Source organism: Rhinoderma darwinii, chromosome 3 (genome assembly GCF_050947455.1).
Source record: "Rhinoderma darwinii isolate aRhiDar2 chromosome 3, aRhiDar2.hap1, whole genome shotgun sequence".
NCBI classification, from domain to species: Eukaryota; Metazoa; Chordata; class Amphibia; order Anura; family Rhinodermatidae; genus Rhinoderma; species Rhinoderma darwinii.
This window is the reverse complement of record NC_134689.1, coordinates 428691966-428719705: the sequence shown is the minus strand read 5'-3', so window position 1 is coordinate 428719705 and position 27740 is coordinate 428691966. Positions and strand designations below refer to the sequence as shown.

At 45.0% G+C, this 27740-nt stretch overlaps 1 protein-coding gene across 2 annotated transcripts; it reads left to right on the top strand.

Annotated features, from left to right (window-relative positions):
• Positions 1–1971: 1971 nt before the first annotated feature.
• On the top strand, positions 1972–27740 carry LOC142750295 (uncharacterized). Of its 2 annotated transcripts, none has more exons than XM_075859287.1 (7): positions 1972–2101; positions 8686–8792; positions 10900–11073; positions 11158–11281; positions 12205–12302; positions 12467–12581; positions 24167–27740. In XM_075859287.1, the coding sequence occupies exons 2-7, from the start codon at positions 8715–8717 to the stop codon at positions 25060–25062; spliced, it is 1485 nt and encodes a 494-aa protein (XP_075715402.1). In that variant the 5' UTR covers positions 1972–2101; positions 8686–8714; the 3' UTR covers positions 25063–27740. The 2 variants fall into 2 exon arrangements, with proteins under 2 accessions (XP_075715402.1, XP_075715401.1); XM_075859286.1 differs by having other exon boundaries at positions 1972–2245.

The following is a 27740-nucleotide window of genomic DNA, read 5'->3' as shown; positions in this document are numbered from 1 at the left end:
TTCCGGTGATTGCGCTGTGTGAGGGGTTTATATTTCCGGTGATTGCGCGGTGTGAGGGGTTTATATTTCCGTTGATTGCGCGGTGTGAGGGGTTTTATATTTCCGGTGATTGCGCGGTGTGAGGGGTTTTATATTTCCGGTGATTGCGCGGTGTGAGGGGTTTATATTTCCGGTGATTGCGCGGTGTGAGGGGTTTATATTTCCGTTGATTGCGCGGTGTGAGGGGTTTATATTTCCGGTGATTGCGCGGTGTGAGGGAGTTTATATTTCCGGTGATTGCGCGGTGTGAGGGGTTTATATTTCCGGTGATTGCGCGGTGTGAGGGGGTTTATATTTCCGGTGATTGCGCGGTGTGAGGGGTTTATATTTCCGGTGATTGCGCGGTGTGAGGGGTTTATATTTCCGTTGATTGCGCGGTGTGAGGGGTTTATATTTCCGGTGATTGCGCGGTGTGAGGGGTTTATATTTCCGGTGATTGCGCGGTGTGAGGGGTTTATATTTCCGGTGATTGCGCGGTGTGAGGGGTTTTATATTTCCGGTGATTGCGCGGTGTGAGGGGTTTATATTTCCGGTGATTTCGCGGTTTGGGGGGGTTTATATTTCCGGTGATTGCGCGGTGTGAGGGGTTTTATATTTCCGGTGATTGCGCGGTGTGAGGGGTTTATATTTCCGGTGATTGCGCAGTGTGAGGGGGTTTATATTTCCGGTGATTGCGCGGTGTGAGGGGTTTTATATTTCCGGTGATTGCGCGGTGTGAGGGGTTTTATATTTCCGGTGATTGCGCGGTGTGGGGGGTTTATATTTCCGGTGATTGCGCGGTGTGAGGGGTTTTATATTTCCGGTGATTGCGCGGTGTGAGGGTTTTATATTTCCGGTGATTGCGCGGTGTGAGGGGGGTTTTATATTTCCGGTGATTGCGCGGTGTGGGGGGTTTTATATTTCCGGTGATTGCGCGGTGTGAGGGGGGTTTTATATTTCCGGTGATTGCGCGGTGTGAGGGGTTTATATTTCCGGTGATTGCGCGGTGTGAGGGGTTTATATTTCCGGTGATTGCGCGGTGTGAGGGGTTTTATATTTCCGGTGATTGCGCGGTGTGGGGGGGGGGTTATATTTGCGCGGTGTGGGGGGTTTTGTGGGACGAGATGTCGATTTTGTGGGTGACATTTTGGGGACATTTTATTCCATATGTTGGAGAATCGCCGCAACCAAAAACAGCGACGTTCACATGTGAATTATTTCTGCCGATTATAACTTGATATTTTAATAATTTGGACATAACGGATGCGGCGATTACGTTACTTATTTAATATTGAAATCATTTATTGTAAAAAAAAAACAAAAAAAACATATTACAATGTATTACACTGGTTACTGGTCGGCATCAGGCAAGTTTCTTCTGAGGGCAGCGGAAGCCGCTATCTCTAAATGATCAGATGCCGTAGTCGCTATTAGTTACGGGACGGCAGCTGACGGTTTAAACTGGCGGGATTGCGCTGTCTCTGATCTTGGCAGTTGCGGCCGTGTACGGTGCAGGCTCCGCTCCTTCTAGTGTGACGGCGCACGTACAACATAATACTATAGATCTGTCATCAAGGGGTTAAACCCTCCTGTATTTCATATTTACAGCTCTTAAAATAAATAATCACCAACACTGTGCCAGACAAAAACGCAAACTACTGCATCATGGGAAATCACCTGACTGATTACAGAGGGAACGCTAAACAACAGCGGTGACCGGAAGTCATGTACACCCGAACAGACCTGCTCCACCCCATAAACGAAAAGGACCTGTGATGACGTCACCACCGTGACCAGGGGGTACAGCACTCCGCCCCTCATGTCACGTGATCATCATCACTTTACACAGCATAGGAGCTCCGCCAACTCACAGAACTCCGCCCCTCATGTCATGTGATCCTCGCCACAGGTCCTTCAATCTTTCGAAATCTAAGCTGCGCCCCTGATGCCGCGGCCACGTGATCTTCATTTCTTCCCAAGTCCTTCATTCACAACGTCTCTCCACTGATAAGCTCCGCCCCTCTTGCGCTGGTCACTTGGCGGTGACGTCATCACAGGTCCTTCAGCTACTGCCGTGTATGAGGTAGGGAGCAGCGCTGGTCGGGTGTTTCTCTGTTATCAGTTACACCTGTATGAGTCTGTATACAGAGAGCTGTCAATCATTGAGAGACCCCGCCCACTGTACTCCTATCTGGAAATTAACCCCTCCAGTGTCGGTCTCTTTGGGGTAAGTTGTTATTTCTGGTCTTTGTAGTGGTCGGATGTTTTGTGGGATGAGTCGTATTTTATAATGACATAATATTCGCTACATACAACTTATTCACTGACTTTTATACATTTCTTGTTAATGTCGTTCACCGTGCGGTTTAAGGGAATGTTGTCACGTAGCGAGTATGACCCACAACACGCAAGGAAATCACCCCGAATATTGACCCCAAATGGTGGACGTATAATCCCCCCGAATACCTACTACAGAAATACAACAAGGCCGATCCTCACCTCTCCCAGCGTTACCATAGCAACCTGCTCTTCCGGCTGTGTCCCTGTGACCCTTATAATGACATGTGACCTCTCCAGCCTGTGATTGGCTGCAGCGGTAACATGGGATGAAATGTCATCCCAGGAGGCCGGACAGCAGGAAGAAGGAGGGCATTCTGGGTAAGTATGATTTCTTTTTTTCCGGAGTTACATTTTTCGTGGTGTAATTGCTGCTTTTACGCCGTAGGAGTCACAACACTTGGCTTTCTGTTGCAGGTTTTGCATTCCCATTGAATTCAAAGGGGAAAACCCGCAACGGAAAATCAACAAAAACGCAGCAGAAATTGATATATTACAGAATTAAACTCCGCAGGTCAATTTATTAACGTTTAGGGTATGTTCACACAAAATCCGAAGCAGAACGCCTCCAAACATCTGCCCATTGATTTCAATGGGAAAAACAGCGTTCTGTTCTGACGGGACAGTTTTTTTACGCGGCCGTTTTCAAAAACTGGTAAATGATAAATGGGAGATTTTCAAATCTACTTTGAGTTATTATAGTGCAAAATTTATTCCTACAGGTAACAAGTATAAACGACTCAAATTAAACCCCACATGGCTTACACCTTCTGTGAAAGGGGCAATACATGACAAAAAAAGGGCATTTAAAAAATACAAATCTGAGGGTACATCTGCAGCCTTTGTAAAATATAAAGAGCTTAATAAAATCTGTAAAAATGTAATAAAATCAGCAAAAATACAAAATGAAAGGCAGGTGGCCAAGGATAGTAAAACAAATCCTAAAAAATTCTTCAAGTATATAAATGCTAAAAAGCCAAGGTCTGAACATGTAGGACCCCTAGATAATGGTAATGGGGAGTTGGTCACAGGGGATCAAGAGAAGGCAGAGTTACTAAATGGGTTCTTTAGCTCTGTATATACAAGAGAAGAAGGAGCAGCTGATGTAGCCGCTGCCAGTGCTGTTAATATATCAGTTGATATACTGAATTGGATGAATGTAGATATGGTCCAAGCTAAATTAAATAAAACAAATGTGCACAAGGCCCCAGGACCAGATGGGTTACACCCTAGAGTTCTTAAGGAGCTTAGTTCAGTTATTTCTGTCCCCCTTTTCATAATATTCAGAGAATCTCTAGTGACTGGTATAGTGCCAAGGGACTGGCGCAGCGCAAATGTGGTGCCTATTTTCAAAAAGGGCTCTAGGTCTTCGCCGGGTAATTATAGACCAGTGAGCTTAACATCCATCGTGGGGAAAATGTTTGAGGGGCTATTGAGGGACTATATACAGGATTATGTGACAATAAATAGCATTATAAGTGACAGCCAGCACAGTTTTACTAAGGACAGAAACTGTCAAACTAACCTAATCTGTTTTTATGAAGAGGTAAGCAGAAGTCTAGACAGAGGGGCCGCTGTGGATTTAGTGTTTTTGGACTTTGCAAAGGCATTTGACACTGTCCCCCATAGACATCTAATGGGTAAATTAAGGACTATAGGTTTAGAAAATATAGTTTGTAATTGGATTGAGAATTGGCTCAAGGACCGTATCCAGAGAGTTGTGGTCAATGATTCCTTCTCTGAATGGTCACCGGTTATAAGTGGTGTACCCCAGGGTTCAGTGCTGGGACCACTATTATTCAACTTATTTATTAATGATATAGAGGATCGGATTAATAGCACTATTTCTATTTTTTCAGATGACACCGAGCTATGCAATATAGTTCAGACTATGGAAGATGTTTGTGAATTGCAGGCAGATTTAAACAAACTAAGTGTTTGGGCGTCCACTTGGCAGATGAAGTTTAATGTAGATAAATGTAAAGTTATGCACCTGGGTACGAACAACCTGCATGCATCATATGTCCTAGGGGGCGCTACACTGGCGGATTCACTTGTTGAGAAGGATCTGGGTGTACTTGTAAATCATAAACTCAATAACAGCATGCAGTGTCAATCAGCTGCTTCAAAGGCCAGCAGGATATTGTCGTGTATTAAAAGAGGCCTGGACTCGCGGGACAGGGATGTAATATTACCACTTTACAAAGCATTAGTGAGGCCTCATCTAGAATATGCAGTTCAGTTCTGGGCTCCAGTTCATAGAAAGGATGCCCTGGAGTTGGAAAAAATACAAAGAAGAGCAACGAAGCTAATAAGGGGCGCGGAGAATGTAAGTTATGAGGAAAGATTAAAAGAACTAAACCTATTTAGCCTTGAGAAAAGACGACTAAGGGGGGACATGATTAACTTATATAAATATATGAATGGCACATACACAAAATATGGTGAAATCCTGTTCCTTGTAAAACCCCCTCAAAAAACAAGGGGGCACTCCCTCCGTCTGGAGAAAAAAAGGTTCAACCTGCAGAGGCGACAAGCCTTCTTTACAGTGAGAACGGTGAATTTATGGAATAGCCTACCGCAGGAGCTGGTCGCAGCAGGGACAGTAGATGGCTTTAAAAAAGGGTTAGATAATTTCCTAGAACAAAAAAATATTAACTGCTATGTGTAGAAATTTTTTACTTCCCCTTTCCCATCCCACTTCCCCTTTCCCATCCCTTGGTTGAACTTGATGGACATGTGTCTTTTTTCAACCTTACAAACTATGAAATATAAGTGCAGGTCACTTCTTGGGACGTTTTTGGAGCTGTTTTTCATAGACTATTGAAGAAAGCTCCAAAAACGGCCATAAAAAATGCTGCGAAAAACGCAGCGAAAACTGCGAGTGGCTTAAAAAACGCCTGAAAATCAGGAGCTCTTTTTCTCTGAAAACAGCTCCCATATTTTCCAACGTTTTTGAGTTTGCTTGTGCACATGCCCTTACGTTGCGTTTGTTTCCGCAGCTTGGTCAGGAGGTTTTCTAAATCTTATCCACTTTGCTGCTACTATACACAAAAAGAACGGAGTACAAGGCTGTATATGTAAAAATATAACACATTATATTATCACAAGAATAAGACCGATATTTAAAAAGGTTTACAATAGAGAGAAGACTCTACAGATTAGGGATACCAGAATTTGGACTTCGATACCGATACTTCGTTTAGTATTGCGATTTTAGATTCCACCAATTCGATACTTTGCCAACAGTAATAAAAAAAAAGTTCTTCTGTTTTCTGATGTGAGGCGCGAGGTGCGATGATGAATTTTGAATGTGCCTCACATTATTAGTAATTAACCCCATCATGTTTCTCAGTCATAATGGGTTAATGTGCGAGGTACATGATGGGGTTAATTACTATTATTGTGAGGCACATGGAGGTTAAATTCATCATCGCACCTCGTGCCCCACAATAAGTGATAGACAGCAGTTTTTATTTTATTTTTTTACAGCGTACACATCATAAATGATGAAAAAAAATAGTTGTGCAGGTTATTACGGCCACGCCAATACGAATATTTGTATATTTTATGTATTGAGACTTATTTTAATGTTTATTGTAAAAAAGGTGTATGTTTATTTTTTTTTTAATTTCACATTATTTTATATTTTTACTTTATTTTTAAACTTTAATGTACTGGCATATATCTATATACTGATAGTACACTGGCATATATCTATATGCCAGTACATTAGTCTATGTAATGATAGTACACAGGCAGTTGTTAGGACATACCTAAGTATGCCCTAACAACAAGAAATATGCTAAGACAGCCCTGGGGTCCTTCAATGGACCCTGGGCTGTCTGCCCATATATGGTATGTCCCTCAATCGCGTCACAGGGATTCCTTTGATGCGATCCAAGGGGCATTCCCCCCCCCCTTCTCACTTCCTCTTGAATGCTGCAGTCCGCTTTGCTCGCAGCATTCAGGAGAATAGCGGGGGAGATGAGAGGTTTCTCTGATCTCCGCCAGCAGGGCAGCGGCTGTGTAATACACTTATTGCCCCGCTCCTGACAATAAGTGTGCGCGCAGTCAGCATGAGGTGAGCTGCGGCGCAGGCACTGAGGACAGAACATGGGGGTGTTTTGCAGTGCGCCCGCCATGTTCTATCTTCAGTGCCGCCGCTCATTAGTGCAGCGCCGGCCGAATTACATCATCCTGACAGCGCGCACACTTATTGAAGGACCCCAGGGCTGTCTTACGATATTTCTTGTTGTTAGAAATGGGAAACACCCCCCGTACTGATATGTGTATACAACATATTTCATATGTGCTAGTTAGGGGGTTTTGCAGTGAACAGTAAATCATTAGTTGGACCACTTTGCTGCTACTGTAAACGCTGCAGAATTTCCTCACAGAATTCCATTGCGGAAATTTCACAGCATTTTTTTCTAGTTCAGGGAAAATATGGGAAAAAGAGTTTTTGTTTTTTTTAACTTTTAATTTTTTTTATTTATTTACTAATGAAAACATTAATTATTTTCTACACATTTTATTAGTTCCCTAGGGGTCTTGAACCAGCGATCATCGGACACTATACAATACACCATAATTGCAGTGCCACTTAGTGGGAGACTAGACCTGGGCCGCACATCCGCTGTATCCTCTCATCTGAACCGCTGGGCATCATTTATAAAAATGAACATGAGGTTTTCTGTTAACATTCTGATCACTGTATGAGCCACTTGCCACTTCACGGCAACCTCTTTACAGTGCGTCCCAACTCTATTGGTAACAGCAATGCATGGCGGCCACTGCAGCACCGCTCCTGCAGAGGGAGCAACCCAGAGGCCAAAAAGCCCCCATGCTATCAGGCCATGCCAAGCCAACTTGGCTCTGGGCCACGTCCCCCCACAAGTGCAGCACCACAGTACAGATACCACAACATGTGAACAATGCTAATGTTTTGCAGTATTTTGTCATTTTTACAGGCTTCTGTTAAGCCCTGCCAGATGCAGAGAGAAGGCGGACCTGGGGGCCTTTATTAGACACGCAGCCAGCTATGACAACCATTGGCAGCCTGTGATCGTGTCACGGGGGGAGAGCTATGGGCTGTCAGAGGCGGCCGCCCCCTCTTTTAAATGGCTTAAATGCTGCGGTCTCTATTGACTGCTGCATTTAAGTGGTTAAACGGCCAGGAAGAGAGCGATCGCTGTTCCTGGCCGTTTGTCCGCGGTGTCAGCCGTAATATACAGCTGACATCCGCAGAGTATGGAGCGGGCTCAGCGCGTGAACCCGCTCCATACATCACCCCCCCGCTGCACCATGACGTACCTGGCACGTCATTTTGCGAGAAGGGGGTTATAGGAGCAGGAAGATGGCAGACCTTCATTAGACCCCCAGGCTGCCATGACAACCATCCATACCCCGTGATGGTGTTGGAAGAGGCCGATGAGCTGTCAGAGAGGATCCCCCTCTTTCTTACAGCTTAGATTCTGCAGTCACTATTGACCACGGCATCTAAGTAGTTAAATGACCGTAATCACAGTTCTCGCAGGTCTCCAGCCTTTACAGCAGGTGTCAGATCTTCCTTATGTCATGTGAACAACTCCTGAGCAGTAAATGTCCTGTGCAGGAAGGGGTTAAATGAGTAAAATACAAGTTTATACTGAATCTTATCCCACAAAACAATGTATCACTCTGCTCCACTCCATCTGCGCTATAACATGATGATAAGATCACATTGCCTGTTCCCCTTATATATAATGTCACCTCAGCTGCTTCAGAACCTCACAGTTCATATCAAACACTGACTGCATAGTGGGCACCATGTCTTGTGAGAGGTCCGCAATGTCTCCCCGGTATCCACCATGTGTCTTGTCTTCATTGTCTGGGGGGAAATGTCTTCATTTTACTCTTCTCACCTGAGATATGCCATAAATGTCTGATATATGGGGGTCCCACCTCTATGTGGGGAACGGGGGTCCCCAGACCCGCCTGGTGAGGTGATGACTACATCCACGTGGAGAATGAATGGAGAGGTGACCACAAATGTGCACGACTCTCTCCATTCACTTGTATAGGAGTTCCAGAAACAGCCGAGCACGGCCAGAGGTGGAGCCGCATCTATGAGATATTTCTGGGATATCCTGGGGAGAAATGTCCGTGTTGGGAATACCCCTTTATTCCATGTGGTGACGGCTCTGAGAAGATGTTTCTCTCAATGATCAATAAGTGAGGTTCTGTATGTCACACATGTTGTCCCCTGTATGATTTCCATCTTCTCCTTTCTTCATAAAGACGTCTGCAGTACTAGTTCCTCCAGTTTTCTCATCTTCTCCTCCACAGCGTTCCTTCTCCTGAATGACCCACCAAGGATGGACAAGGACAGGAATGAGATGAGCAGAAGAATATTAAACTTCACCTTGGAGATCATCTACTTGTTGAGCGGAGAGGTAAACTTTTCTACATTACACCGTGTTCCAAATTATTATGCACATTGGATTTAAGTGTCATAAACATTAAGGCCTCATGCACACGACCGTGTTTTTGCGGCCGCAATTCTCCCGTAAATCCACGGGAGAATTGCGGCCCCATTCTTTTCTATGGGGCCGTGCACACGACCGTAGTTTTTGCGGTCCGTGCACGGCCCGGGATCCCGGACCGCAGAAAGAACGGGCATGTCTTATTACGGCCCGGTTCTGCGGTCCGTGCTCATTGAAAACAATGGCCGCGGCCATGTGCATGTCCCGCGATTTGCGGGCGGCCTGCGGCTGACAGTCCGCAGCCGGCCGACCCGAAAATCACGGCCATGCACACGGCTACGGTCGTGTGCAGGAGGCCTTAATTATTAGTTTTTCAATGAAACTCATGGATGGTATTGTGTCTTAGGGCTCTTTGGATCATTGTAATCAATCTCAGACACCTGTTATAATTAGTTTGCCAGATGTGCCCAATCAAAGGAATACTATTTAAGAATGACGTTATACATTATTAAGCAGGCCACAGGTTTTAAGCAATATGGGAAAGAAAAAGGATCTCTCAAGAAAACGTAAGAGTGATCATCGTACTGTGAAAAGATTTGTGGCTGCTTCAGAGCACAGACGGGTTCGTTCAGATAAAGGTATAATGAGGAAGGTTTCTGCCAAACAAATTAATAGGATTAGGAGAGCAGCTGCTAAAATGCCATTGCAAAGCAGCAAACAGGTATTTGAAGTCGCTGGTGCCTCTGGAGTCCCGCGAACCTCAAGGTGTAGGATCCTCTAGAGGTTTGCAAGTGTGCATAAAGCTATTATTCGGCCACCCCTAAACAATTCTCACAAGCAGAAACGGTTGTAGTGGGCTCAGAAATACATGAAGACTAATTTTCAAACCGTGTTGTTTACTGATGAGTGCCATGCAACCCTGGATGGTTGCTGAATGGCCACCATGTCCCAACAAGGCTGCGATGTCAGCAAGGAGGTGGCGGAGTCATGTTTTTGGCTGGAATCATGGGGAGAGAGCTGGTAGGCCCCTTTAGTGTCCCTGACGGTGTGAAAATGACCTCTGCAAAGTATGTAGAGTTTATGACTGACCACTTTCTTCCGTGGTACAAAAAGAAGAACCGTGCCTTCCGTAGCAAAATTATCTTCAAGCATGACAATGCACCATCTCATGCTGCAAATAATATATCTGTGTCATTGGCTGCTATGGGCATAAAAAGGAGAGAAATTCATGGTGTGGCCCCCATGTTCCCCTGACCTCAACCCTATTGAGAACCTTTGGAGCATCCTCAAGCAAAATATCTGAGGGTGGGAGGCAGTTCACATCAAAACAGAAGCTCTGGGAGGTTATTCTGACATCCTGCAAAAATATTCAAGCAGAAACTGTCCAAATACTCACAAATTCAATGGATGCAAGAATTGTGAAGGTGATATCAAAGAAGGGGTCCTATGTTAAGATGTAACTAGGCCTGTTAAGTTTTTTTTTTGATTGAAAGAGCTTTTGATTTCTGTAAATATGACCTCCTGATGCTGCAAATTCAACAAATTACCATTTTACTTCTCTTTACAACCTTTCAAATGTTTTGATCTCTGTTGTGCATAATAATGTGAAACAGTGCATTTTGAGTATTTTACGTCTAAAAAAAATCTGTCATTAGGAGATTTGTTCAATAAAATTTGCATTATACTCCAACGGTTGATGGCTTGAAGATTATACTGACTGTAATTTGCATAGACTATTTAGGAAAATCAGCGAAAAATAAAATTTGCATAATAATTTGGAATGCGGTGTATAGAACAAGTCACACATAGGGAAGGGACAATACATAATAGGAATTAATAGGAAGAAACATAGAAGACGACGGCAGGAGGAGATCCATGGTCCATCTAGTGCCCCCAATATTATTTCCTTTTTAGTTTTGGCCTCGTTCTATTTTCTCAATGTCTTTTTATAGGTGGGGTCTCCAGTATTACAGATGTGGGGTCACTAGAGCTCTATACAGCGGGGTAACAATCTCCCTCTTTCTACTGAGGGGGGAATATTGTGTTCAGTTCCCTAAGTGTCTCTCTCCATACACAGGAGTACACAATAGTGAAGAAGACATCGGGTGACTGTACGACTCCCATCGTCCATGAGTCAGGAGGATGGAGCAGTAGTCAGAGCACCATCACAGAGCCTCCCCCTCACTCCGGGATACATGAGCAGAAGATCTTAGAACTGATCTACAAGATGACTGAGCTGCTGACTGGAGAGGTGACACTGCTGGGAATGCTGGAAAATTCTACAGTAACAGCACTGGAGGTGTCTGGGTGATGACTGTATCATTGTGTGTGTCAGGTTCCTATAAGGTGTCAGGATGTCACTGTCTATTTCTCCATGGAGGAGTGGGAGTATCTAGAAGGACACAAGGATCTGTACGAGGAGGTTATGACGGAGAACTACAGGCCGCGCACATCACAAGGTAAGAAGAGACAGATATATATATATATATATATATATATATATATTGGCCATTACTGGGGGCACAGGCTGGACTAGCGGCCATGTTGAAGTCTTAATATCGTCGTGTGCAGCACATATACACGTGTGTACAATGACATGTAATGTAGGAGCTCCACAATTTCAGCTCTTTTCACATCACGTTAGATCATTACGTTTCCTGTATATGTCCAATAAATTCATAGCGCTCTATTCACCAGACTAATAATAAAAGAGTTTCCTTGGCTACAAATGTTTGGCATTTTGTATGTAATGCTCATGCTCTCATTCCCGCCGTACTCTCCAGGAGTCCGCTCAGTAACTTGTAAATTATTTTGCTGAAACTGAGGGTTTTGCCGTGGGCAGGATTTGAACTCTAAACTTCATCTACATAACGACATGCTGGGGGTTCAGTGGCTGCAAACCTACTGACAGGTTCCCTTCTAAATGCTGCCAGGACTCCTAGAGAAAGCCTGTGAGACCTGCTTCCCCCACCCACTCAGAATGACTGACAACTTTTCCTTTGTGATCCTGCTCATAAAATCTGAGGGTGTGACAGACGTTCCTGATGGAGCCGATGCCTGAGCTCCGAACGCACGTTCCTTACTTTACCACCTGTCTGTGCAGACCATGTAAGAATCGATGCTGGAAGGGGTTAAAATCGGCCCCCCACAGACATTGAGATATAGCTTCTGTAAATCTGTGATGTGGGGGCCATTACTTTACACATCTGTGCACATTTGTGGGAGGGAAAATCATGTTCTGTGGCTGTTGCACAGGGACCTCGACACTGGTAGTGAGGACATCAACATTTTAATTTCGGCTTTGATCAGTAAACATAGAAGTGTGTGTTATATAGACAGATAAACAGTAGTCATGTATTCAGTCACTGTGTGTTTCCTACAGATGGATCCAGTAGGAGAAATCCACCAAAGAGATGTCCCAGTCCTCTGTATTACCAGGACTGTCTAGAGGAAAATCACAATGTCCCAGAGAATCATCAGGTAGATGAAGCTGGGCCCTATACTAGATCTATATAGGGGGGTGTGGAGCTTTTTGGTCCAGCGGTCATAGATGTGGTCATAGATTTTGGTGGTTTCTTATGTTGATCTGTTAGATTCTTCGCACTCTGCTGTTTTGTACTGAATTTTTACATATTTGAAATCAGGGGGAAGATCTGACAAATATTAAAGCAGAGGATGAAGCAGAAGAAGAGCGGGTGAGGGGTGATCAATCGTGTAAGAGTGAAGTGGAGGAGGAAATTCCAGGAGGTTTTACCACAGGTCAGTAATAATCATATTAGAAAGTTAATTGGGAGGTTTGTTAAGGTTGGGTTCCTCCTTAGTTCTAAATTACAGTAACATGTCAGACATTGTGTTCTACATAGTGCAGGACCTGAGGGAGCTGTGACTGCACATAGAAGTTCTCTACAAGTTGTTCTATGGATCCGGTCATGCACCAGGTTTGGCGTCAGATTTTGGGGACACCAGCTAGGGCTGGGCGATTTTTATGATTTAAATCAAAATCACGATGAATTGAACACGTAACCTCGATTACGGTTAATGAACAATTTGTAGGCCACACTCTTTTTGAATGCCACGCCATTGGATATAGATCCCCTTAGCCTGCTGTATATAATATATCCCCTGACACTGCCCCTCACACAGTATAATGCCCCCATAGCTGCCACCACGCTACTTTTTTTTTTAACCTCAATGCCTACGCGCTAGTGCCCGCCCCAGTGGTATATACACAGATGAGGATTATATACAGGGATGATGGGGTCCCCTATATTACAGGGGGTTCCCCAGTCTCTGTTTAGTGACGCAGAGACTAGAAAACCCTCTGCAGTCAGCCCTGGGGACATAGAAAGGACCCCAGGGCTGTCTGTTCAGTTTGCCTGCTGTTAGGGCACACTGTGTGATGTCATAGTAACACAGTATAATCTATTAGTATACATGAGTATTCTAATACTTTATAAATCACAAATAAAGTTGTAAATAAAGTTATCCTGACATGGGATTAAAAAAAAGTCTTTATTTAACAAAGTTAATTTTATTGCCCATACATTACATAAAAATAAAAAGCCTACACATATTGGGTAACCTAAAGAATTAAATGACAGATTTTTTTTAGCGTGAAACGTGAACGGGATAAAAAATAAACAAAACAAAGAATGATGAAAATCGCTTGTTCCTATATTTTCGCTGCAAAAATAAATTATGTAACGTGTAACTTTTTTCAATTCCGAAAACGCCCAAAAAAGTATTTAAGTTCTACCCCATAAAACAAGTGTCAATATGGGGTTAAAGGCCCCATGTAGTAATGCCGGTTATGTCTTTGGTATGTCTTAACCCCTTTCCGCCGCAAGCATTTGTCACTTTTTTTATTTTCGTCTTTTCCTCCTTTGCCCGGCCATAACTTTTCTGCCGATACAGCCATATGAGGGCTTGATTTTGAGGGGGGAGTTTTTTTTTTGCTGTTCACTATGCGGTAAAAACAAAATGTTAACTTTAGTCTGCGGGTCAATACGATTACGGTGATTAATATATTTTATATGTTTTTTTATTTCTATATATATATATATATATATATATATTTATATTTTACTACTGTTTTGAAGACTTTATTTAGCGGATTTGCAGAATATACTTGTCATGAACAAATACGCAGTAAACAGTGAGGTTCCTGTTCTTCCCAAACCTCTGTCCCTACCTACTTGTACGACCCAACCTAAACGACGGCGCACAACTGGGCGGCGTTCCCTATACTGGTACAAGTGAAACCGATATATAGATAAGACAGACAGTACGAAATAACAAAGGGTCACCTGGGAAGTATACGGAGGGAGAGGCAGGGCAATTGCGCCACGGACAAGTCTGGGCGCAAAAGGCAGAGTCAGGCAGGCAGGGACAAACCGTGAGAGTGCGGAAAAAACAAAAGTCAGAAGGCAAAGAAACGTCAGAGTCCAGCCGAGGTCAGGTCACAAGAAGTCAAAAAGCAAGTCGCCCAGGGGAGTCTGAAACAAGGGAAAGCACCAGGCAAGGAAACACTGATTACAGACAAAGGCTAACTATCCCAGGCTGAACTAAATAAGGAGAGGGCGGGAGCTCAGGAACATCAGCCAGGCTGGGCGACGCCTGAGAGAGTAACTCGATGTCTTGGAGACCGAGGGAGCCGCAGTCAGAGAGTACGTGACAGTACCCTCCTTTTACGAGGGGCCACTGGATCCTCAACCCCCGAACCAGGTTTGTTCGGAAACTTTTTATGAAAGTGTTTTTATAAGGGTCCGAGCGTGGATATCTTGGACTGGTACCCAAGTCCCCTCCTCTGGACCATATCCTTTCTAATGGACCAGGTAATGGATAGACCCCTGAGCCTTTCTACTGTCCAGCACCCTGGCCACCTCGAACTCCTGTCCCTCGGGTGTCAATACTGGGATGGGGGGTTTCCCTATGGGAAGGATGGGGGGAACAAATCTTTTCAGAAGGAAGGAATGAAACACTTCGTGGATGCGGAAGGAGGGGGAAAATTTTAAGCGGAAGGAGACCAGGTTAATCCTATCCATGACCTCATAAGGACCGATGTACCTGGTGGTGAACTTTCTGGAGGGTACCCTCAGGCGGAGGTTCTTGGAAGATAACCAAACCCGATCTCCCACCAAGAAATCAGGATTAGCCGAACACCTTTTATTGGCTTGAAGCCACTGGTGGTCCTGGGCTGCCCTGAGATTACTCTGGACCTGGTCCCAGATGACCCTCAAATTCCCAGTGAGTAGCTTCACTTCAGGGTTATCTGATACACTTGGGGAAAATTAAGAAAACCGGGGATTAAAACCATAATTAGCAAAGAATGGAGAAACTCCTGACGATGTGCTGATTTGATTATTGAGGGCAAATTCTGCAAGCACCAAAAACCTTAACCGTTTATCCTCCGCGTCGGCCACGAAACATCTGGGATACTGTTCCAGAGACTGATTGGTCCTCTCAGTCTGGCCATTAGTTTCTGGATAGAAGGCCGATGAAAAGGACATGTCTAGTCCTAACTGCTTGCAGAACGCCCTCCAAAACAACGATACAAATTGGACCCCCCCTGTCAGAGACGATGTTAACAGGTACCCTGTGCAAACGTAAAATATGTTTAATAAAGAGGTTAACTAGCTCTTTAGCATTGGGCAATTTCTTCAGGGGAATGAAGTGGGCCATTTTACTAAACCGGCCTACCACTACCCAGATCACAGACCTGCCCTGGGACGAAGGGAGATCGGTGATAATATACATGGCTAGATGGGTCCAGGGTCCTTGGGGCACCGGCAAAGGATACCGCAAGCCTGCAGGTCGGGATCTGGGAGTTTTAGACTGGGCGCAGGTCTCACATGAGACCACGTAGGCTTGGACATCCCGTAGCAGCCCTGGCCACCTGAAACCATGGGTGACAAGGTCCCTGGTACCAGAGATGCCTGGGTGACCTGACAAGACTGAGTCATGACACTCCTGGAGGAGCCTCAGCCGGAAGTGTAGGGGTACAAACAATTTGCCCCCTGGAAGGGCTTCTGGGGCAGAGTCCTGGCTGGCCGTGTTCTCTGTGGACAGGTCAGAGTCTACGGTTGCCACTACCGCACCAGGAAGCAATACTCCTTCCGGTTTGGTCTCAGGCGGAGGGGTGGCCAGAAAACTACGGGACAGAGCATCCGCTTTAATATTCTTTGAACCAGGACTGTAGATAACAACAAAATTGAACCTGGTAAAAAAAAATAGAGCCCATCTATCCTGTCTAGGGTTGTGTCTCTTGGCTGAATCTAGAAAGACCAAAGTTTTATGGTCAGTGAGGACCGTGACCCAATGGCTTGCCCCTTCGAGAAAATGGTGCCATTCCTCGAAAGCCCATTTGATGGACAGCAGTTTCCGATTACCCACATCGTAATTTTTCTCAGTGGGAGAGAACTTACGAGAAAAGAAGGCACAGGGTCGGAGGTGAGTGTGAGAAGTAGGACCCTGAGACAATACTGCGCCCACACCCACCTCGGAAGCATCCACCTCTACAATAAAGGGTTGAGTTTGATCTGGTTGGATTAGTACCGGGGCGGAGGAAAAGCACCCCTTAAGGAGCTCAAAGCTCGGACCGCCTCCAGAGACCAGTGGAGGAGATTGGCACCTTTTACGGGTGAGGTCGGTAAGGGGTTTGGTGATTTACTGAAATTTTTGGGATAAAACGTCTGTAATAATTTGCGAACCCTAAAAACCTTTGGAGGGCTTTCAGGGAAGCAGGCCGAACCCAGTCAGATACCGCCTGGACCTTGGCAGGATCCATGCGGAAATCTTTAGGGGTAAGGATGTGTCCCAAGAAAGGCATCTTTTGAGTACCAAAACTACATTTTTAAAATGTAGCGAACAAATTATTCTCCCTCAGAATGCGGAGGACAGTCCTGACATGTTTGACGTGCAAGTCCCAGTCTTTGGAAAAAAACAAAATGTCATCTAAGCATACCAACAAGAATAGTCCCAGATAGTCTCTAAAAATATAATTTACGAAAGTCTGGAACACAGCTGGCGCATTACATAGACTGAAGGGCATAAACAGGTACTCAAAGTGCCCTTTGGGGGTGTTAAAGGCAGTCTTCCACTCATCCCCCTTACAAACTCTAATCAGGTTATAGGCCCCCCATAGGTCAAACTTAGAGAACCATTGGGGCCCCCTGAACCTGATTAAAGAGATCAGGGATGAGCGGAAGTGGGTGTTGGTTCTTTATGGTAATATTGTTAAGCTGACACTAGTCGATACAGGGTCGGAGCCTCCCGTCTTTCTTCCCCACAAAGAAGAAACCAGCACCTACAGGTGATGAAGAGGGGCGAATGTACCCCTTGGCCAGGCTCTCCTGGGTATACACCCTCATCGCTTCACGCTCAGGGCAAGATAGATGAAAGATTCTACCTTTTGGGGAGCTTGGCTCCAGGTACCAGGTCGGTTGTGCAATCGTGTACTCGATGAGGAGGTAACTCTACAGAGGCTCTTTTTGAAAAGACGTCACTGAAGTCCTGAATAGATTTAGGAAGAGTGTTCCTCTCCTCAACGAGACTGACTCTTAAGGTGGACATACAAGATGACAAACACTTCTTACCCCAAGTAACAAGTTCCCCCGTCACCCAATCTAAGATGGGGTTATGCTTGCGCAACCAGGGGAGACCTAATAAAATCTCGGTGGATAGCTCCTTAAGGACAAACATAGTACATTCCTCAAAGTGAATTGAACCAATCTTTAAACAAAACACAGGGGTAGACTGGAAAACGTGCCCGCAAGCTAACGGGGAGGAGTCTACCCCTACCAGGGGAACAGGAACAGACAAATTAATAAGGGGTAAACCAATCGACAAAGCAAAACTGTGGGAAATAAAATTGGCAACGGACCCTGAGTCCACAAACGCTGAACCTATCCCAGTCTTGCCCAAAAATGACACATGGGCTGGCAAAAAGACCTTATTAAAACGAATAGGAGATACCTGTGCACCCAAGTAACCTCTTAGTCGTGGAAGTTTTCCGGAGACTTCTTTCTTGCGTATGGGACGCGATGAGTAGATGGTCCGCGTCTCCACAGTAGAAGCATAAGGCATTTTTGCGGCGGAACTCCCTGCGAACTTTCGGATCTCCTGTGATCCCTATCTCCATCTGTTCCTCCTGGTAGTCAGCTGAAGAAGATGGCACTGGGACAGCTCGAGACCTTGGAGGATCGGCTGGAGTAGGAGGACCGGACCGTTCCTGCCGACACTCCTGGATGCGTCAGTCGAGACGGACAGCGAGATTCATGAGCTGATCTAGGGAGTCGGGGGGGGGGGGGTAACCTACTAGCAGGTCTTTCAGGGCGTCAGTCAGTCCTAGCCTGAAGTGGTACTTCAGGGCTGAGTCACCCCAGGTAGATTCCACAGACCACTTCCTAAACTCAGAGCCGTACTCCTTTTCCGGCCTCCTACCCTGACGAAGTCCCCCTAACTGAGTTTCAGCGAACGCTGTCCTGTCGGGTTCGTCATAGGGATGTCCCAGGGCGGAAAAGAACGCGTCAACAGAGGAGCGTTGGGGACTAGTGGGAGATAAGGAAAATGCCCAATCCTGCGGGTCCTCCAGTAGACCGGATATGATGAGCCCCACACGTTGAGACTCAGAGCCAGAAGAATAGAGCCGTAACGGAAAATAAAGCATACAGCTATCATGAAAAGATGCAAAAAAACATTTTATCGCCAGAGAAACGATCGGGTAACTGGATTTGGGGTTCCAGCATAGATGCGGGAGGGTAGGCTGCCACGGGTAACTCAGGGACGGCCACCTGCGGGGCATACTCCTGCTGGTAGACTCTGGGCCAGATCCTGCACCAATTGGGTGAAACCCTGCATTTGCTCTGTTAACACTACCAAAGGGTCCATGGCAAACACAGCCAGACAACAGGGAAGACCAGATAATGGTCTGTAATTCTGTCATGAATAAATACACAGTAAACAGTGAGGTCCCTGTTCTTCCCAAACCTCTGTCCCTACCTACTTGTACGACCCGACCTAAACGACGGCGCACAACTGGGCGGTGTTCCCTATACTGGTACAAGTGAAACCGACATACAGATAAGACAGAGACAGTACAAAATAACAAAGGGTCACCTGGGAAGTACATGGCGGAAGAGGCAGGGCAATTGCGCCACGGACAAGTCTGGGCGCAAAAGGCGGAGTCAGGCAGGCTCAAACCGGGAGAGTGCGGAAAAAAACAACTCAGAAGGCAAAGGAAAGTCAGGAGTCTAGCCGAGGTCAGATCACAAGAAGTCAAAAAGCAAGTCGCTCAGGGGAGTCTGAAACAAGGGAAAGCACCAGGCAAGGAAACACTAATTACAGACAAAGGCCAACTATCCCAGGCTGAACTAAATAGGGAGAGGGTGGGAGCTCAGGAACATCAGCCAGGCTTTGATTGGCCTGACGCTCCTGAGCTTCTATTGGCTGCAGACAGCCTCAGTCTGCCATGTCGGGCGACGCCCGAGCGAGTAACTGTCGATGTCCTGGAGGCCAAGGGAGCCGCAGGCAGAGAGTACGTGACAATACCGTAATATTTTTGTATTGCAGTATACTGTATTTTTTACCGCCTACTATTTGAGCCCTGACAAAGAGCAGAAAGATGGTAGACGTCATTAGGCCCCTAGGCTGCCATGACAACCATCGGCATCGTGGGTGGAGGGGCGAAGTGTTGTTGAAGGGGGCCCCATCTTCCTCTTTCTGATGGCTACGTTGTCTCTATTGAATGCGGCATTGAAGGGTTAAATGAGCGGGATCAGACTCCTCTCCGATCCCACTTGTTGCAATGAAGTGTGGGCTGTAATATGCAGCCGACACATGCAGTGAATTGCACAAAAACAAGGCCTTTAAATATCTTAGTAGTCTTGGGGTGTATAAAGACATTGCGGTTAAGTTGCGGTTGGAACCGCACAAAAAATAAATTAAATGCATTAAAAAATACCTATTAGTTTTTACAGCGATTCTAGGCAGGTCACAATTGAGCTCGGCATCTAAGGTGTTAAACGGGCATAATCAAAGTGAGTATTGCACAACCCACTCCCGCTGAGTATGGAGTGCGCTCATCCTGTGAGCACGCTCCATACCTACCTTTAACGCTAGTCACATACATGGGTTTATGTGTAATTTTTGTTTTTTCACTTTTTATTTTTATGGCCTATTCATCAGAAAAGACAATTGGGGAACTTTTATGATTTCATTTTGTTTTTATTACACTATACTTTTCTTCTGTAACTGGCACTGCACAGACGGGAAGATCAGACCTGTTTGGGTGAGTTCACACATAGCGTAAATATTGCGGATTTCGTTGCGGAAAATCGGCAGCATAATACAGTAGCCGCAAAGTGGATGAGATCTGAACAAATCTCATTCACACTCTGCGTAAATTAGCGGAAAAAACGTTTAGAAATTGACCTTTGTTTATTTATTCCGCAGCGTGTCAATTGTATTTACGCAATCGCTACTTATTTGTTGCGGGTTTTCAGCATTAAATTCAAGGGGAGGTAAAACCCACAACAAATAGCAGTTGTTGCATTTTTTGCGGCGGCAAATCAGCGATTCCGACACAAAAAACACAACTCTGAAGAAAAAAAAATTCTTAACCAGAAGTCTATTTCTTTGTCCAGGCCGGCCTCCTGGGATGACGTTTCAACCCATGTGATCGCTGCAGCTAATCACAGGCTGCAGCGGTCACATGGGATGAAACTTTATCCCAGAGCTGCATGATGTCGGAGGGATGCTTCGCCATGGTCGGTATCGTTTTTTTTTCAGTGCAGTTTTCAGCAGCGGACACTTTGGCCCAAAAACTGTACCACAATTTGGTGCGGTTTTTATGCCGGAATTCCCTGTGGTGCACAGGGTGAATACACTGTGTGCTTTTACACAGCATATCCACCCTGTGTGAACATACCCTTGTAGTAACTATTGTCACTGATAGGGCTGTGCTGGGTTCAATTAGACCCAGCAGCAGCCTCCTCCTACTATCATCTCGGGAATCATGTTGTCACGATGCGGGGTGTGGACCCACTGGGCCGTACCACGTAGCGGGATGGCAGCTGGCCAAACCGGTAAGTACAGAGTTCAATTAGTTCAGCGAGGGTACCTGAGGCAATCGTAGGCAGTAGCTAGGCAGGCACTTCCAGAACCATGCGGCGGGAAGTCGTCAGGTGAGGCGTAGCCGATCAAGCGTAGACCGTAGCACAGCATGGCAATAGCACGGCACTAGGACAAGGTAGCACGGAAACAGGATATGGGATACAGGAGCAAGGTACACTGGGAAACTGGAAGACACTGGGAGACCATAAGCACGACAAACAATTGGTGACAATTAACGCTCTGGCAAAGAGCCAAAGAACAGAGCCCTCTATATAGCCCAGGGCATCCTGGGCTAGATTGCAGACTTCCTGCAAAAATTTGCGCACTGGCCCTTTAAGGACGTACACGCGTGAGTGTGCGCGCCAGCCGGAGACACTCGAGGACCGGAAGTGAGTGCCAGCGACCTCACAGGAGGACGACTCTGCAGCGAGGTAAGATGTCCATGGCCACAGCCGTCGAGGTTAACGACCGAACGACGGACCGTGGCCATAGACGGGGCATGCAGACGAAGCCAAGGCAAACCCAGCAGCACGGGGTTGACGGCCTTGGACAGGACAAACAGGAAGATGAGTTCAGCATGAAGGGCTCCCACTTGGAGTCTCAACGGCTTGGTTACGGACACAACTGGGTCCGGCAATGGCAGTCCATCCGCCAAGGCAACGATCAGCGGCCCTTCAAACGGGATAGTAGGCAACTGTAAGAGATCCACATGGTCCTGTCAGACGAAGTTGACTGCAGAGCCGGAGTCCAGATATGCGGAGACCTGATGGGACCTCGCGTCAGCAATGATGGTTACTGGAATTAATATTTTGGAAGAGAGTTCTTGATTCAATGTGTTGACGCCCAGGGTTGATGTGTTGACGCCCAGGGTTGTCTATCCAACCAAACCTAGGCACTGGGGTTTTTTGGCTTGTGAGGACGCAGACGCACTACATGGCCAGCGAGGCCGCAAAATAAGCAAAGTCCAGAGATGCGCCTGCGCTGTTTTTCCTGGACCGATAATTTTAGTCGGTCTACTTGCATCGGGACCTCGAGCAAAGCAATAGAAGCAGGCAAGAGGGGTTGCTGAAAGTTGGACGCCAGTCTAGGGTGCCGACGCTCCTGATGAACCTCAAGAGATCTTTCCCTCAGCCTTATGTCTACCCGAGTGGCAAGCAGAATAAAGTCGTCCAAGGCAGAAGGCAGGTCTCGAGCAGCCAGTTCATCCTTGATCTCGGACGACAGGCCATGTCAATAGGATGACACGAAGGCCTCATTGTTCCAGGATAGCTCTCCTGCCAGAGTCCGGAACTGGATCGTATACTCGCCCACGGAGGCGTCCTCTTGGCGAAGGTTGAAGATGGCAGTGGCTGCCCATGACACTCGCCCAGGCTCCTCAAAAACAGTTCGGAATATTCGCACAAACTCCTGGAAATCTTGTGTCTCGGATCCATGACGTTGCCAAATAGGATTAGCCCATGCCAGGGTCTTGCCAGTCAGGAGGGATATGATGAATGCGATCTTGGCTCCATCTGATGGAATTGCTGGAGAGTGCAGGGTAAAATGAATGTGGCATTGGTTCAGAAACCCTCGACAAGCTATGGTGTCTCCATCGAACCGAGAGGGCAATGGCAGCGAGAACCGAGGATCGGGACAGGAACCGCCAGGAGGAGTAACAGGAGGATCGGCTTGAAGAACTTCCATAGAGGCAGGAAGAGAAGCAACTAGCATCCCTAGCTGCTTCGCCATAGAGTCCACTGCCACAAGGAGCTGATCTTGCCTAACTCGGAGATCCAGCAGATCCGCCTGCATGTCTTGGGAGGGTGCCAAGCCCTTGAATTAACCAGCGGAGTCCATGGCCAGAGCGTACTGTCACGATGCGGGGTGTGGACCTACTGGGCTGTACCGCGTAGCGGGATGGCAGCTGGCCAAACAGGTAAGTACAGAGTTCAATTAGTTCAGCGAGGGTACCTGAGGCAATTATAGGCAGTAGCGAGGCAGGCACGTCCAGAACCAGGCGGCGGGAAGTCGTCAGGTGAGGCGTAGCAGATCAAGCGTAGACTGTAGCACAGCACGGCAATAGCACAGCACGACACTAGGACTAGGTAGCACGGAAACAGGATACGGGATACAGGAGCAAGGTACACTGGGAAACTGGAAGACACTGGGAGATCATAAGCATGACAAACAATGGGTAACAAACAACACTCTGGCAAAGAGCAAGAGGACAGAGCCCTTTTTATAGCCCAGGGCATCCTGGGCTAAATTGCAGACTTCCTGCAAAAATGTGCGCACTGGCCCTTTAAGGGCGTGCACGCCCGCCGGAGACACTCGAGGACCGGAAGTGAGTGCCGGCGCCTCACAGGACGACGACTCTGCAGCGAGGTAAGATGTCCATGGCCACGGACATAGGCTGCTGGTAAAAGTTATATGTCACCCCAGTTCTGGATTTATAGGAATATAGGTTGGCAGAGGAATAGAACAACAGATTTCTCTTAAATTGTCACATGGCTAAAACTTGAATGGGGCCTCTTCACTAGGTCCACCATATTAGTACTGGACAGTACCCTCTTTCCCCTTAGAACAGCCTGAATTCTTAGTGGTATGATATTACTATGTACTGGAAACCTTTATTACATATTCTGATTGATAACTTCACTCTGCCTATTCCACTGCATCCCAAAGATGTTCTATAAAATTGAGATCTGGTGACTATGCAGCCATTAGGATATACAGACCTCATTATCATGTCCATGAATTCAGCCTGAGATGTGTGCTTTGTCTCGTGACACATTTTGTTAAATGTAGACTGTGGCCAATATTCGATTGTCTGTAACGTTATTAGGTTAAGATGTTGTATGCATTATTAGTATTTTAAGGGCCAAATGTTTTGGCAGAGAACAGGCTTCATTGCCAGACAAGGTTCTGTTGTTGGAGAATTTTATTTTTTTACAAAGTCAAGCTTTACTTAATAAAAGTGGAGGACTGGGTGTAAATCTTAATCCTGGACTTTGTCATGGATTTATCCCAAAGTGTTATACAAAGCGTTGTAAGGTTGGAATCACACATATAGTTTTTGATCTGAAGCCAGGATTGGATTCAAAAGGCATGGCTTAAACTTCTTCCTGCTTGATCCAGTTCTGACTTTGGCTCAAAACACTGCATGTGTGTTTCCAGCCTAATATGAATATTATACATTTGTCAACTTTTCTATTTTGAAATAAAATCACAAAACAAATTTTTAATCCTAACAGAAAATCCCAGTAAGAACTCTGAGGGAAACTTCAGGTTATTGCTAAATTATAAAGTAGAAGGTGAAGATCTCATCCAGCACTCTTCAGGCGGAAACCTCATTACCCTTAATGTACATTCAGGACTTCACAGTAAAGACCTATCATATAATTTCACTAATCATGAGGAACATTCTCCTGAGCAATCACAGATTGTTACCACAAGTACAGCTCAGAAAGGGGGTAAAAAGTTTCAATGTGGTAAACCGTTCACAAAAATCTCAGGTCTTTTAACAAAGAAAAGTATTCACACAGGAGAGAAGCCGTATTTATGTTCAGAATGTGGAAAATGTTTTGCACGAAAAGCAAATCTTATTACACATGAGAGAATTCACACAGGAGAGAAGCCATATTCATGTTTAGAATGTAGGAAATGTTTTGCAAATAAATCACATCTTGCTACACATCAGAGAAGTCACACAGGAGAGAAGCCATATTCATGTTCAGAATGTGGGAAATGTTTTGCACGAAAATCAAATCTTGTTACACACGAGAGAATTCACACAGGAGAGAAGCCATATTCATGTTTAGAATGTAGGAAATGTTTTACCCATAAATCATATCTTGTTGTACATAAGAGAAGTCACACAGGAGAGAAGCCGTATTCATGTCCAGAATGTGGGAAATGTTTTACAGATAAATCAAATCTTGTTATCCATGAGAGAATTCACACAGGAGAGAAGCCATATTTATGTTCAGAATGTGGGAAATGTTTCACAGCTAAATCAAGTCTTATTGCACATAAGAGAAGTCACACAGGAGAGAAATTATATTCATGTTCAGAATGTGGGAAATGTTTTACTACAAAAGGCAAACTTAGGGCTCATAGGAGTAAGCATACAGACGAGAAGCAATTTTGATATTCTATATGTGGAAGATGTTTTACAGAGGAATTACATTTTGGAACTCCTCAGAGAATTCACATGGAGTAGAAACCATAATCTCGTCTAGAATGTGGGAAATGGAATAAGATTAAAAAAAAATATTTTAAACACATCAGATTATTCACAGACATTTAAACAGCCAATACGATTGTTTATTTTTTTTGGGTGGAATTAGCCTGGATCTGCCAAACACCAAAATTATGTTTACCTGAGGTCAACTGTGACTGGGATCTATGAAGGAAAAGTATTGTGGATATAAGGAAGAAAAGAAGAGCCTTGTGTAGGCTATGTTCACATCTGTGTCGAAGGCTACGTTAGGGGCTTTCGTCGCAGATCCAGCAGGTTTTGCCGGAGTATACCAAAGACAATAGCGCGGCATGCTGCGCTATTGTGTCCGGTGAAATCACGGGCACCCCCACAGAAAGCTGACAGAACTCATTAAAGTCAATGGGTTCCATCAGCAACCGGCGGTATCCATTGTGAAACGGTACCGTTGGTTCCATCATTCCCTTGTTCTGCCCCTTTGATGGATCAGAACATCGAAACACGCCAACACAGGTGTGAACCCAGCCTTACAAAGCAGAGAAGCTGAATTCTCACCATGAATCCTGCTTCTTATTACAGTATTCATAAATTCCCCCACACTGCAGGAGAATCCAGACTGACAGTAAGGGCAATGTAAACGTTTTTGTTTTTAACATGGACTTTTTTTATTTTTGACTTTCATTAAAACAGTATAAAAAGATAAAGATCATGGAATTGAACAAAAAAAAATCACTAAGAAATTAACTTTGCAGTTGGATACAATAAAAATTCACAAATCTTTTTTTTCATAGAAGGAAATGTCATAAGTATATTTATCACTAACTTAAAGACCTAGAGTTAGACTTCGAGTCGATAGCCCCGAAATCACGCCCATATGCGGGTGATTAATGCCCACACGGTTTTTCTGGTAATTTCACAGTATTTACTGACTAAATCGTGTGTCCATTCATCACCTATGTGGGTGTGGTTGCAGCTGACGCTCCATCTGTTCTTACCCTCAGGGTAGATTCACTTGCGGCAGATTTTTAACAGAAATTTCTGAAACTAAAAATCGTTTTATGCATCTGAGTGGGGTTATATCTGCAGCATGCACATGGATTCTGAAATCACCATGCAGATGAATGGGACAGCTGCAGGCAATTCTGGACCGAAACTGCTATTTGTGAACTGGAATTACACATGCAGTTTGGCTCAAAGAAACACATGAAAAACTGCACCTCAAAGTGAGAAGTGGATCCAGCCAGAAAGAGAAGTAGAAGTCCTTCATTTATATTTCCCATTTCTTTTTAATACACTTTTGGTTTTGGTAAAAAAAAAAAGCTGCATGTGTGATTCCAGCCTTAGACAGAATCCAGGAGGAACTTGTCTCATTTAAACCTCTGACGTTTGGTTTACCCTTTGTTAGTGAAATGTGTGGTATTACCATGCCGAGATCCGGAGCACTCTGAGGCCTTCAGAAAGGTTATGGGTGTCTATGATTCAAGAAAGGAAAGCTGGCAAAACTATTAGATGTCAATCATTCCACTGTCCAGAAAACCATCTACAAGTGGAGATTTCAGACAACTGCCAATTGGTCCAAGCCAATCTGTCTCCGTAAGATCAGCCTGAGAGCAGAACACAAGATGCTGAGAGAAGTTTCTGAGAACCCCAGAATTTATTTAAAGATATACATGCAGATTTTGCCACTCTTGATGTCCACCTTTGCAAAATTGATGTGAAAATGAAAACTTCACAGAGGTATGCCAAAAGAAAGCCTTAGTTATACAGAAAAAAAACATCAAGGCAAGACTATAGTTTACTCGTGAACACCTATCAAAGAAGAATCAAAAAGTTATTTGTCCCCAGTACCAGAAGACCTGTTTGGCATAAATTATAGGCCGCATTTCATCAGGAAAAAAACCTGTAAATGACTTGAGGAAATGTTATGGTTTGGGATTTCTCAACTGCATCAGGGCCTGGGCAGCTCATCCTCCTAGAATCCATTATGAATTCTACATTGGCAGTGGCTGTTTGAGTGTAATGTAAGATCGTCTGTCAAAAAGCTTTAAGCTCCGCTAAAAGTAGACTTTGGAACAAGACAATACCAGTAAACCCACCAAGGAATGGTCCTAAAAACAGAAATGGAGGGTTCTTGAATGGTCAAGTGAAAGCCTGGTTCTAAATCCCATTACGTTGCTGGAGGGGGGGGTGTCAAACTGGGTTAGCATTTTTCCCATGAAAGTGTAGGAAACAAATTCTCCCATGTAAGAAACTAGTAGAATGTAAAGCCTCATTCACATTTGCATATTTTGGACAATATTTTACATCAGTATTTGTAAGACAAAACTAGGAGTAGGTCCAAAACATGGAAGACGTGCAGGTCTTTCCATTATACTTTTCTATGCTTATGTTCCGCTTCCAGTTTTGGCTTACAAATACTGATGCAAAATATGGACATGTGAATGAGGCCTTATAAAAAATAAATTTTAAAAAAATGCAGTAGGCTGGTATTGCGAAAGGGGCAGAACCAGTTATTTCAGCCATAGAAGGAGATGGCATATCTGTGAGGTGTTTTTTTTTGTTTTGTTTAATAAATTATTGCAAATTAAATTTATCATTTTTTTCTATTA